Genomic DNA, 13,663 nt, shown 5'->3' with positions numbered 1-13,663 from the left:
CTCCACTAAATTACATTGGTTGTGAATATATGCCTATATTTTTAGGGAAAATACCTGGTGCATCATGTCCACCCAAATGGTCAGTCACACGTTTATTATGTGACAATTTCTGATTGAAGAACATTGCATGGAAATGAGCTACGTGCATTGCTCTTGGTAACATCATTAACAATGATGAGTTAAAGCTCCGATTAAAGTTTTATTTGTCCATTCAAGTACTTATCCTTATTTTTTTTCTTATTGTTTCATCCTTGCTTAGTTTTCATACTTTCTTGATCTTTTTTCTTATATTTCCATAAAACTCGAGTGGAAGTATTTCAATCAACATCCACACTTTCTTCATTTTGAGATTATTATATGGAAGCATGGTTCAACAGTAATTGACATATAATTTTTTTCTTAAAGTTTGAGGTTCAAATCTCTATACCTTCTATTCGAGTACTCAAAAAGGGAGAGGCAGAGACTGTCTGTGAGATAATATGCTAATTAGCCAATTAAAATCCACAACATAAGAGAGAAAAGAGTGACTTTGTTTGAGAACTTTTAGTTCATAAGCTTACAGCATCACCTCATCCACTTTGAACCTGGAGGCTTGCTCTTTCAAAATTAGTTAAATCTTTCAGCTAGAACTGTAGCCTGAGCTAATAAAAAGGGATTGGGGGAGAAAATAAAAGAAGAGAAGAAGATGAGTACAGGACAGATATAAATACACCCCACACTACTACAACAGACAATCACCATCACATAGTGCTTTCATTTTTTTTCATAGACACAGATTGTACAAGACAGATTACTTTTTACTCCAAAACCAAGATGACAAAAGTAGTTGCATTATGTGCACTTCCTATTAGGCTATCTCTTACCTGAAATGAATAATAAGCATTTAATCATTTAGAATAGCAGAAGATTGTGGTTTCAAACATGTATAAAAAGAACAGCCCCCCCCCCCCCCCCCCCAAAAACCAATCGGGGGGGGGGGGCGCCGCGGCGCTGGCTCTTGCTAGGCTCAAAAGCTCAATAAAATAATAAAATTGCAGCAGTTACAAAGGGGCAGCAACCATCCAAGTAGAAGGAAGTGATTTTGTTTTAAGATTACCTGAGCTAGGAAAAGAAATGTCAATCATTTAGCTACTGTTAGAATCACTATCTTCTCTGGAACTATTCGCCCTAAGAATGTACACCTGAAAAGAAATTATGGGAAAAAGAATATGATATCTCTATGAATTCGTGGGGTGGGGGTGAAGCTTGTTTAGCCGCTCCCACAAAAAGATGTGGATCATACACTAGTTATTACCATTTAAAAGAAAAAATCAAATAAAACTTTAATCCTTATATTTTTAGCTTTTGAATCATTTTAGCCAGTATACTTTTAAAATATTCATTTTGTCCTTATTACTTTCAACTTTCGTTCATTTTAGTCTTTGAACTTAAAAAAATAGTGACCATTTTGGTCCCTTAAAAATGAAAATAGAGTATAAGGATCAAATTGAACATTTTGAAAGTAAACGACTAAAATGAACTAAAGTTAAAAATACATGGACTAAAATAAACATATTTGAAAATATAAGGACCAAAATGAACCAAAACAAATAATAGGAATACCAAAAGGGAAATTATTTTATCATTTGTATATAATAAATGTCATAGTCATATTAATAATAGACGCTAATAGATGTCTATCAGTGTTTATCAATAAATGATAGTAGTCTATCGGTGTATATCATAGTAACATTTTACTATATTTGTAAATATTTTGGTTATTTTATTTTACTATATTTGAAAAGAACCCATTCGAAAATAGTATTTTTTTTAAATTAAAAAAAATGAATGATGAACTTCCAAAGAACCAAAGAAACAACTTTTAAAACCAAAACGTGCTTGGATTGGATAAGTTTTCATTAAGACTTAGTAACCAATATCCTTTTGTGATGTAATCTACCATAAAAAATAAATTAATTAATTAATTAAAAAAAAATCAAAATCCAAGACTTAAAGTTTAGGTAAAACATGAAAAATAGATTTTGAAAATGAGACAGATAAATGGTGAACAGCCACAACCTTATTTTTTTAATGAGAATCGAAGTGACAGTGAACAAAGAATGTGCATTTATACATTAAAGGTACGCACAGAGACGGCAGACAATCAAGATATGGTGGTTCAAAGGACCTTGAAACCAGCAAAGAGATGAAAGGAAAATTACCTTGCATGTTGTAGGTTTAATGAATTGAAAAATCACAGCATCCCCATCTGCCAACTTATGAGCAACTGAAAAACCCTTCCATCCGCCACTAAGTCCTGTTTTTCGTGCTAAATATATTGTTGGATACTCGTCACCATCTTCATCTATTAAAGTCATTACTCCATCACGATTTGGAAGGTGAATCTTGCAGAAATGAGAAGGAAGGCCCTGTGTTTTCAAGTATTTTTCGATTAGATATTATCTTACAGAAGAAGAAACTGTAATTATCCTCTCATTCTATTATAGCCTTTACATATTAATCAAATACTCATACAAGCTTTAGAAAATCAGCCTTCTTTATTGATCTAATATACTAATATTCCACATCCAGTTCAACAAGCTTAACACACAGAGAGATATCGAGAAGGAGGTCATATACTTAAAAAATAATCCTCACAAGCTTACCAGCCAAAATCCACCACTAACATGAGACTGAAGCATTGACTTGATAAAGTTGGGATAATTCGGATCCAACCCAGATTGAAGTTGTTCAGCTCTTTCAAAAGCATTTTTTCTTGCGTCATCCGATGCATAAACCCGATTTGAAAAATCTCTAAATTTAGAAGTCCTACAATCCCCCAAAATGAAAATGAGTGACAATACTACATGATTCTACAAAATGAGAAGTCATTGATTTTCATTTTAAGTTCCTTTCGCGTATATAGATACCTTCTAGGAATCACCACGCGATTTACAACAACCTGCCAGATTAATTAAACAGAAATGAAAACCGAATCAATGAAAAATGAATTTTGAGGATTAAAACCTCTCTCCACATAAAGCAGCAGAAAACTGTAATCCATCATCCAAGTGCGTGCAAAATAGACAAAATGACTCACTTCGGCGTAAACAGGAGCTGACTGTTTCGCTACACGACTGGACCTCCTCACTACCACAAGTTGTTTCTGAGTCACGCGAGGCTTGGTGAGCTTACTCTGCGGATAGATCAAATAGCAAAATAAGCACAATACAAGAATCCATTGAGAAAAAGAGCGTAATAGGAGACAAAGAAACAGAAAACAAAAAACGAAATGAAATTACAGGTGAGGACTTGGAAGGGGAAGAATCGATGAGAGCTTGAGAAAGCAAGGGCAAATTTAGGGCTTCCATTCGCTTCTTGTTTTCTTCGACCCTCTTGCGACGACATTCCTCATATGAAAGGTTTGCGATCCCCATATCTTCTTCTTCTTCTTCTTCTTCTTCTTCCTCGGTTCGTAGGGTTTGGTCTCTGTGCGAAATGGAAATAGGGAGAAGATGAATAGCAGAGAGGACGGAGCTTCGTTATATTTGGGGGAAATTATTATTTCGTACCGAAAATTGATTCGAACGAGTCGACCGTTAACTTTCCACTATTTTTGAAAACCGAGTCGGCGCTCAACTTTTATTTTATTTTAGATCAAGTATAAAAATAAGGGTGGGGTGTACAAACAACAATTATGCCCAAAATAATAAAAGATGTAGTACAATAATAAATATATTAGGGATATGACCCAAATTCGCATCAAATATCATTGATAGCAGCTATCAATGATAGTCATATTGATAAACGACTAAAAAGCCTACATGTAGCCCACCATTTTGCGCTTCTTCTTCCAATTTTCTTAAATTGAAAGCTACACTGATAGCAAACATTGGTGACAGCTACTGATAGCTACTATAAGTGGCTATCACCGATAGCTGCTATCAGTGATAGTTTTCAATTTGAAAAATATTAATACAACCTTGAAATAATAACATTTGACATATTAGCTTTCAATTTGCTATCAGTTATCATTGGCTATCATTGATACACTTTTATCAATCGGAATCAAACTTGAAATATTAACACTTAAGACTATCAGTGATTATCAATGATAGACTTTTATAAATAGTTACCAACTTCGAAAAGAGACTATCAACTTTCAAAGAGATGAACATTGATGTCTATCAATGAGAAGTCTATAAATGACAATCACTGATGCCTACCCAAGTTATAGCACCGATATCATTAATATCATTCATTTAATTGATATATACCTAAGTCATATCACTAATATACAAATATCATTGGTAGCTTCTATTAGTGGCTATCACTAATAGTTTCTATCAGTGGCTATCACCAATAACTTTTAGCAGCGGTTATCAATGATAGACTTTTCATCAAATTGAATCAACTTTTTATATATTTGATATCATCGATATATAGATATCACCTAAGTTTTGTCACCGATATCACTAATGTCACTTATATCGTGGTTACTGATGATAGCTTCTATCGCTGATAACATATCATCATAGATAATCTCTATTGTTCCTTTTTACCATTAAATAACTTGTTGTTATTGTTGATGTATAAAATGTTATTAGTGGTAACTTCTATGCATCTCACTTACATTTTAGTTCAAGATTCAACTTTATTAATTAATTAAATTCACTAAATTGACTATCAAAAATAGACTTCTATAAGTGGCTATTAACTGTGAAAGAAAATCACCAAAGATTAACCTATTAATGACAGAAAATATTAGTAGCAATCACTAATAGACTTTCATTAGTGACTTATCAATTTTGAAGATTAACATTCAAAGCTATGAATGGCCATTATTGAGAAACTTTTATCATGATTATCAATAACAGACTTTTATTAGTAATAAACTTCTATCACTGATATCTATTTAAGTTTGATATCATTAGTACATGAATATGACGGATATCTATCTAAGTTCTATTGCTAATATTATTAATAATTGATATTGGCAATACACAAATATTACAATACGCAAGTACACAAATATTTAAATTTGTGCACTTCATTTTGAGCTTTCTTTGCCATTTTTCTAAATTTATTGCTGATAGACTTTATACTCTTAGGGGTTGTTTGTTTCGTGCGAATCCAATATTCCCATGGGATGGGCATCTAAATTACTGTGTTTGTTTTGCGGTAATGTCATATGCCTAGGCATATTGAGATTCCCCGGCATCTTAGGATGCCCTTAAGAAGTATCTTGAGAATTTTGGATGCCTTCCTAAAATATGGGTTTTCAGATTCCCTGAAGGCATTTAAAAAAAAAATTAGCCCTTTATATATATATATATATATATATATAAATATCGCTCTTCTTTATTTTTCATTTTATAATTTAAAAAATATTATGACCTATGTATTTCACTATGTTTTAGAAATATATTCAAATTCAAATTAATATTTATTTTAAAAAATATATTAATTGATATAAATAATTTTGTTGAGAAAACCAACAAATAAAATAATAAAACTATATTAATTCAAAATAAAATCAAATTAATGAAAAAAAATATGTTATATAAGTTCAAATTATATTAAGTTAATTATAAATTAATGAATAATTGTAAGGAAATTCTTGGATTTTCTGTAAATTTAAGATATTTCAGAGTAAAAATTCTACAAAACAAACACAGTTATTGAAGGAAATCGAACACGAGGATTTCCATGAGCATCGGAATAGATCATTCCAAATTACAATCATGTATGAACATTACAATTACAGTCGTAAACACAAACATACGGTTATGCAATCAAATGATCAAGAAAAAATCTCTAAACACATTTGCAGACTCGTCTCCACGCTCCTTGATCATGAACGCTTGAACACAACAACCTCGAACGCTCGAACAACACGACCGCTATGCAGCATGAACACCGCAAACTCAAACTTAGCGATCGCCTCGGTCATGAACACCCCAACAGCATGAATGACCTCCACATAACCTCGATGAGTTGAGTATAACACCACCAAGAAGGCTACCTTGGTATTCTCCGTGTGAGAATCCAGAGGGTGATCTCTGTGTGGACTTGGTTTGAGGGAGAAGATGAAGGGTACAACAATCATGTAAACAATTGTGCAAGTGGGAGATGGCTAAAACCTATCGTATAGGTCGATGCCCAATTGTTTAACAAAAGCTAAGCAATCGTTTAGCTCATCGCTTAGTTCTGTGTCTGTCGCTTACAAAACACTACACGATCGTTTACCTTAGTCAAGCTGTTGCTTTGTAAATCTTATTTATTGGCAACTTTCATGAGATTCTTTTTCTGAGAGAGAATTCTCAAAATCAATTTTGCCAAAAACTTACTAAAATTAGGAAAATAATTTTACTTTTATCTCACGGTTACCATGAAACCATCAATACCTCCCACTCAATTAGTTTTAGAGAAAAATATTTAATCCAATAATTAATATTATTATAAATATAATTGATAACCAACTTATCATACTATTTATAACCTATAGTTTTAGTATTTCATCTCATGAAACATATAAACCATAGCTCTTTTTCTATTCCATGACACTTAATGTAAATCTCATTTACATCAATCCTCTACTAGATATATCTCATACATCATACCGATCATATCACATATAATCGAATTACCTCTTGTCAATTTAAATATTTCAAGTCAATACCAAGAACCGATCTTCAACTGAATCCATTGAGCTACCAAGGGGACCTTATGGACCTGTAGCTCGAAGCTCCAATGGTACATGAGTAACTGACTAAACTCTTTAGTCACAGGATCTACCATTCGTTAACTGTCAGGCACTCCACTAAAGACCGATAGTTGAACTCTTCTTACCACAGATATATTATGTGTCCATCTTAACCAATCAGAAGTGCGACAACCCTTCACAGATCGCTTGTAAGTACAGCTGGGCCAATAACAGTTATACCCTTGTAGTTATATCTAACTTCTTAAGTACCACTGATCCCTCTAAAGAACATAAATCATAGTTCTACTATGACTGAGTCATCTTTTCCAAAGAGAAGTTGTGGCCACTATGTTTAAGCCCCGGAATCAGCCCTTAAGGCAGCAATCTCTCTACTTATTCCTGCTTTGGAAAAGGAGTAAATTCCATCTTGTAGATTGAGTTTCCAGCTCCCAGATCAGACAAGTCCCCAAAAAGGTGGGCATGTTGAGTTGTGGCCACTCTCACCCATACTAATCAAAAGACCGCCCTAAAAAACAGGAGTTCCCAAAACACTCAGGATTGAGGTCGTGTCATCTATGATCGTTTAGGTGAGATGTAAGTCTCTAGTATCAACGACGTTATTTACAGAGCTTAGTCATCTTATGATCTGGTCTTATACAAACTCTTTGTATAGGACACCCCCACTCACACGTCTCCACATGAATGGTCAACATCTACCATCTGTAGTAGTTTACAATACTTGTAAATCTCTACAAAGTGGGTCGTATCCGTAGTGTCAACAGGATCAGGTATCCCACCTTAATCCTTATACTATAGACCTATTTAGATTATCACTTAAGGCATGATCCACTTATATATTACATATACATGCTTAAGTTCACATAAAATAACCAAGGAGATTTGTTTATTGGATATGAGTAAATGTCATAATGAAATAACATTTATTTTATTCATCAAACAATGTGTATCATTACAAACAACGAGACTCCATGAGAATTAGGACACTAATCCCAACAATTATCTAGGTATTCAGATATTTTAAAAAATATTTTTACAAAACAAACATGGTTATCGATAGATATCGAACATTTGTAATTTTGGGCATATATAATGTCGGGTATCTAAAGATTTCCAGTATCTACATTCCCAAAAAAAAAGGCCCCTTAAAGTCCTATAAAAAGAAAAAAAAAAAACTATTGGCCTTCTTGATAACATTCTTATTTCTCATTTTTTAGAAATAAACTTGTTTAACGTTTCTTATTTCAAACTTTTAAGAAATGTTTCCAAAAATGGTGCAAATTTGATGACTAAAAAAAGAAGTTTCTTTCAAATCCATCTTCATTTGCTATTGAATCATCAAACTTGATGATTGGTTTGTTGGTATTAAGTCACTTATGAATTATGCACTTTCAAGTCTTGGGATTGAAACTTAGTCTTATAATCCTTTTTTTAATGTAGATGAGGGAGAGAGGGAAAAATGAAAGAAAAAACCAGAGAAATGAAAGAAAATTTAAAAAAAAAAACAAAAAAACAAAAAAACAAAAAAACTGGAGAAGATGTGTAACAAAACAAGAGAGGGTAAAATTGAAAATTTAAAAAATTCAAAAGTTGACTGGTCAACACCTTTATCCTTTACCCTAAACCCCTTTCTCAATTGTCGATGGTTGCTTGCCTTCCTCGTTTGCCATTCGTCATCGATTGTCACTGTCGATAAGCTTCATCAACGAGTTTTTGTCTCTCTCCCTCTCCCTAAACTCTTAGTTATGGTTATCAATTTTAGATTTCCAATTTAGGGGTCAAAGATTCATTCTGGGTTTTTTCCTTTTGTTTTTTTTTTTTTTTTCAATTTCTTCATACATACCCAGACATATCATGCAGAATTGCATGCAGTCGTCTTGTGGAGGAGGAAAATTCTTGGTGGAAGACTCATCCCCATGTGGGTATTCATTCTTCGTTTTGTTTTCTCTTCTCTTTTGAGAAGGACCCTTGATTTTGTTATGATTTTTCTCATAATTTTTCTTGTATTTTTTAGGGTTTTATTGTGAAATTGGAGACAATGCCTGATGGGGATGTGTGTGTTTTATATTGGGGTTTTAATTTATGGGTTGATTATTGTTATGGATATATTGCAGTTGATGCCTAATTGTGACATGGACTCTTCCATGTTCTGAATCTTACAATAAGAGATTAACATTCAATCAACAATTTATTTTTTAAGTAAACAATTCAATAATAATAGGCATAATCGACAATCAATGTCAGATAATAATCAAACAACAATCAATTAGTAAACAAACAACAATCATATGGTAATTGATATCATAGACGATCAAATAACTATTAATATCAAATAGCAATCAGACAACAATCATATAACAAATTAGTATCATTAGCAATCAAGATAAGATAACGAGCAGATGACAATCAATATCAAATAGTGATAATATAGCAACCGTTATCAAATTGTATTTGTAACATTAAGAATTAGTATCAAATTGAAATCAAATTACTATCAGTATCATTGGCTAATTATGAGACAGTAGTTAGATAACAATCATATAACAATCATAGCAATCACTTAACAATCAAATTTTAGTTAGAAGTCACTAAATCAGTGAGAACATTTTTACCTTTTCATTTTAATGTCTAATTTAAAACTACTAACTATATGACAAAAAATAGAGGACAATTAAAAGGCAACTAGAAACTACTAACTAATTGACAAGAAAAAATTAATCAATTACAATACACTACAAGAAAAACCACTTTTCTTGAAGTTTGCAATTTTAAATACTTTGTTTTTATGAAAAAAAATGTCAAGAAATAGGTGATTTTAAAGAAAAAAGTCAAGAATTGTTTTAAAAAAGTGGAGGTTTTCGAAAAATATTGAAAAATAGCGTTGCAACACTACGGATTTTGACCAAAAAATGAAAAAAAACACGCGCCTCACGCAAACTGTGTTGCAACACTCTCAATAGCATTGCAACGCTATGAGTTTTGACGGAAAAATAGCGCGCCTCGCAAACAATGTTGCAACGCTATAAGACAGATTTAAAAGAAATTTTTCAGTCAAACTGCTCATTTTTTCTTTCTTCTCCTCACAAAATTTCTGCAATTCTTGTTGGTTTTTCACTTCCCTTTGATGCATCTTTGTTATTCCATCAATCTTGAAGAGATTCTTCATTGAGGTAAGTAGATTTAGTTTAGATTGGGTTTAATTCTTGATTTTCTTGGTTTGAGGCATAAACTTTCAAAGTTAGGGTTTGATTTTTTTGGTTTGAGGCTTGAACTTTCAACGTTAGGGTTTAATCTCTCATGCATATTCTTGAATCTCATAATAAAACCTTCTTTCATATTGTTCTTGGTTTGAGGTATGAACTTTCAAAGTTAGGGCTTGATTTTATTCCATCAATCTTGAAGAGATTCTTCATTGAGGTAAATAGATTTAGTTTAGATTAGGTTTAATTCTTGATTTTCTTGGTTTGAGGCAAGAACTTTCAAAGTTAAGGCTTGATTTTCTTGGTTTGAGGCTTGAACTTTCAAAATTAGGGCTTAATTTCTCATGTATATTCTTGAATCTACATGTGATATTATAACTTCTAAAGTTATTGACATTGTATTATGGTGCATATGGCAGGACATGCCGATTTAACTGAGAAATTTGATTTGAAGACATTATGTGCTATTGGTATGTTGCATTTCTTCCATTTTTCATTACCTCTAGTCATACATTTTGTCTAGAAAATCACACATTTAAATCTGGCTTGATTACCATTTCAAAAGTTGATTACCTCCTTGGTTTAAATGCAACTTTGGCTGAGCACCTATCTAAAATTAGAGGGAGCAAGGGAAACGGGAATAAAAAAAAAAAGGTAAAATGAAGATTTTTGCTTGCATATTTTTAAATTATTATTTTGATCTTTCTTTTTTATTTGAAGTCGTTTGCACTTTCCCTTTTGTATTGTAGTTGAGTGGCAGCAACTTGCAAGTGTAGTTTTTTTTTTTAATTTTTTATAGAAATAAACTTTTTCCTATGCCGAAAGTCATTCTTTTTGTTGTAACTTGTTATATAGTTACATTTATATTGGATATATTTGTTTGAAGCTCTGTGTCTACAATATTTGTAGGATATTTTACATTGATGTGTTGAGTAAAGTTGGGGATATTTATTTGAAACTTTGTGGACGTTTGAGTTATGAAAAAAGTTCTAGCTTCGTAAAAAGTAATTCGTTTGAGCTGGTGGGCTTTATTTTATTATGTCTAGTTGCTTTTCCTTCAAGAGGTATGATATAAAATTATGATGTAGCTCTCTTGTCCTGAGTTATATACATTCGACAAGTTTCATAGTTAGGTACCATAATACAATGTCAAAGGTAGTTTTGGATTGCTACATGTGATAGTTGTTATGTGGGTAGATGGATAGTTTTGATTGAAGTTTTGGAAATGTATTTTTTGAAACTATTCATATTTGGTTGACTGTAAGAATTATGTTCCTTATATTGTTTTAGAAATGCCCATATGAGTCTGTCCATATTCTTCTAATTAACTTATAAATCCTTCATGGAGTTGTAAAGTTTTATAGGACTTTGTAGGTTGTGATGCTTAAGTTTAGTAATTTTAAGTTGTTTCAATCTATATGTTGTAGTTTTGGTATATTTCTTCTAATTAACTTACAAAATCCTTCATGGAGTTGTTAAAGTTTTATAGGACTTTGTAGGTTTTGGTGTTTAAGTTTAGTAATTTTAAGTTGCTTCAATCTATATATTGTAGTTTTGGTATATTATTTCATTGATATAGGTGCTCAAAGCGACGAGTTCAAGGTGGGCTACATTATTCTTGTGGAGACAGGAGCATAGTGAGCAAGATTCTAATTTTTTTTAATTGTTCTTAGAGGGGATGGGGTTGTTGATCGTACAATAGGAAATGTATTCATATGGGGTTGATAGTTCTTATACTTTTGAAATTGTTCATATAAGGTTGACTATAATGTTGGAATTGTTCATATGGGGTTTATCATATTTTTTTAACTTAGAAATACTTTATGAGGTTGTAATATTGACAATGATAAAAAAAGTGAATTTTTATAAAGAGATATTGGTAGAAATTTGATTGATATATAACATTGAAAATGCGTATATTATTTATTTGATTGGTGAATGTATGTCATATATATTCCAAATGTGGTTGTTGAATCAAAATACATAAGCAATTATAGGTAAAAATGTCAACATTATAGATTTTGCTAAAAAAATCACAGGTAAATTTCTTGACGTTTTTCCTTGTCAAGATTATAGATATTCTTGACATGTTTAACAGGTCAAGAACTCTCATATTCTTGACATTTCTAACATGTCAAGTGTCAGTGTTTCCATTTTTTAAATACCACATGTCACTTTTCTTGACGTTTTTAAAACATCAAGAAAATCGATATTATTGACACTGGCTTCCTTGACGGAAGTAATCAAATGGCAATCAAATAGCAATTAAATTCTATGCATAATTCGTGAATTAGTGAGGGGATTTTTTTACTTTTCAGTTTCAATGCCTCATTTAAATTGGTTGGGTTGATCGATATTGCTATTTTTGTTAAATTTATATTGTATGGATATGGGTCTAATTTTTATAACTTATTTTAACATGCTTACAAGTGCCCATTTAAAAAATTATTTACAAAAAAACAAGTGGTCTAGAAAGTATTTGCAAAAAAATGTGATTTTTTTTGTCCTTGCTCATTTAGGTCTTTCATATAGACTAAAATTATACAAATTCAGTCTTCTTTAGAAATTGAATACTAGGAGTGGTCATTCAAACCGTAAAAACCGAATCGTTTCTAAAAATCAAACTGAATCGAACTGAAAACACAAAGAAACCGAAAAATGCGGTTTGGTCTAGTTTGAAGGAATTTTGAAATCGAATTAATTCGATTATATATGTATATATATATATATGTATGTATATATGTATGTATATATGTATGTATATATGTATATATGTATGTATATATATATATATATAATATATATATATATGTATATATTTATATATTTTTAAAAAAAGTAAAACCGAATTTAAAATCGAACCGTTTTTTAATTAAAAAAATTAACATAGATTTTTTTAAAGGTACCAAAACTGAATTTGAAATCTGCGATTCAATTCGATTTAGTTTCACATATTAGAAAATTCGGTTCAGTTCAATTTGATATCTAAATCGAACCGAACTGAACCATTTTCACCCGTACTGAATACTGATACAGTGGACATGTCAACAAATCTTAACAAATACCTCAGCAATACGTGGATAAAATCTCAGACGATTCACGATGTTTTATTTTAATATATATTTTTTAAATTTTTGTCACTTTTAAAGATAATTAATTTTGTATACAATTTGAATTAAATTGGGGAAGTATTCAAGTTGAATTGAATTGGACCATAAGATTAATATTTGAATTTAGTCTTGAATTTATGAATTCAATCTTTTGTAAAAAATGTTGACCCGGTCAACAATCAACAAATCTTAACAAACACCTGAGTGATATGTGGATAAAATCTCAAATTTTTTTTTAAAATAATATATTTTTTAATATATAATGACAAAAATAGGGTAGGAGTGAAAGTATTCTCAAAAATAGGTTTTTAAATCTCGTACCCGGCACACGATTAGCACTAAATCGTGTACCGAATACATGAGTTCCTATCGATCTGGCATGCACAGTCTACCGTGGCAGTTATGTAGCTTTGACTGAGGTAATCGTGTACCGGTACACGATTACCTCAAATCGTGTACCCGATACGCGACTTCCTTCTCCATTAAACCGTGTCGCACCTCTTCTTCTTCCTCATCCGAGTGCTTCTGCCTTTTCCTCCGTCCAGTGTTTGTTTCGTCTTCTCCGTCCAAAATCATCCAAAATCTTCCTCATTTTGCTTCCGTCTTGTGCATCCAAACGTATCATTTTGCCTCCATTTGTTCATCCGTAC

The 13,663-nt window shown here is 31.7% G+C and overlaps 1 protein-coding gene across 1 annotated transcript; it reads right to left on the bottom strand.

The window, feature by feature from the left end:
- Positions 1-509: 509 nt before the first annotated feature.
- Positions 510-3,520, bottom strand: LOC120075992 (B3 domain-containing protein At5g42700-like). Its single transcript, XM_039029762.2, has 7 exons — positions 3,282-3,520; positions 3,080-3,175; positions 2,910-2,941; positions 2,646-2,808; positions 2,202-2,408; positions 1,097-1,181; positions 510-863 (listed from the first exon to the last, which is right to left on the bottom strand). Exons 1-6 carry the CDS (start codon positions 3,414-3,416, stop codon positions 1,125-1,127), a joined length of 690 nt encoding a protein of 229 aa, XP_038885690.1. The 5' UTR covers positions 3,417-3,520; the 3' UTR covers positions 510-863; positions 1,097-1,124.
- Between the last annotated feature and the right edge of the window lie 10,143 nt (positions 3,521-13,663).

This window comes from Benincasa hispida, chromosome 4, assembly GCF_027475165.1.
Source record: "Benincasa hispida cultivar pf3 chromosome 4, pf3_genome.v1.1, whole genome shotgun sequence".
NCBI lineage: Eukaryota > Viridiplantae > Streptophyta > Magnoliopsida > Cucurbitales > Cucurbitaceae > Benincasa > Benincasa hispida.
The sequence above is the reverse complement of the archived record's forward strand: the minus strand, read 5'-3'. Positions and strand labels throughout refer to the sequence as shown.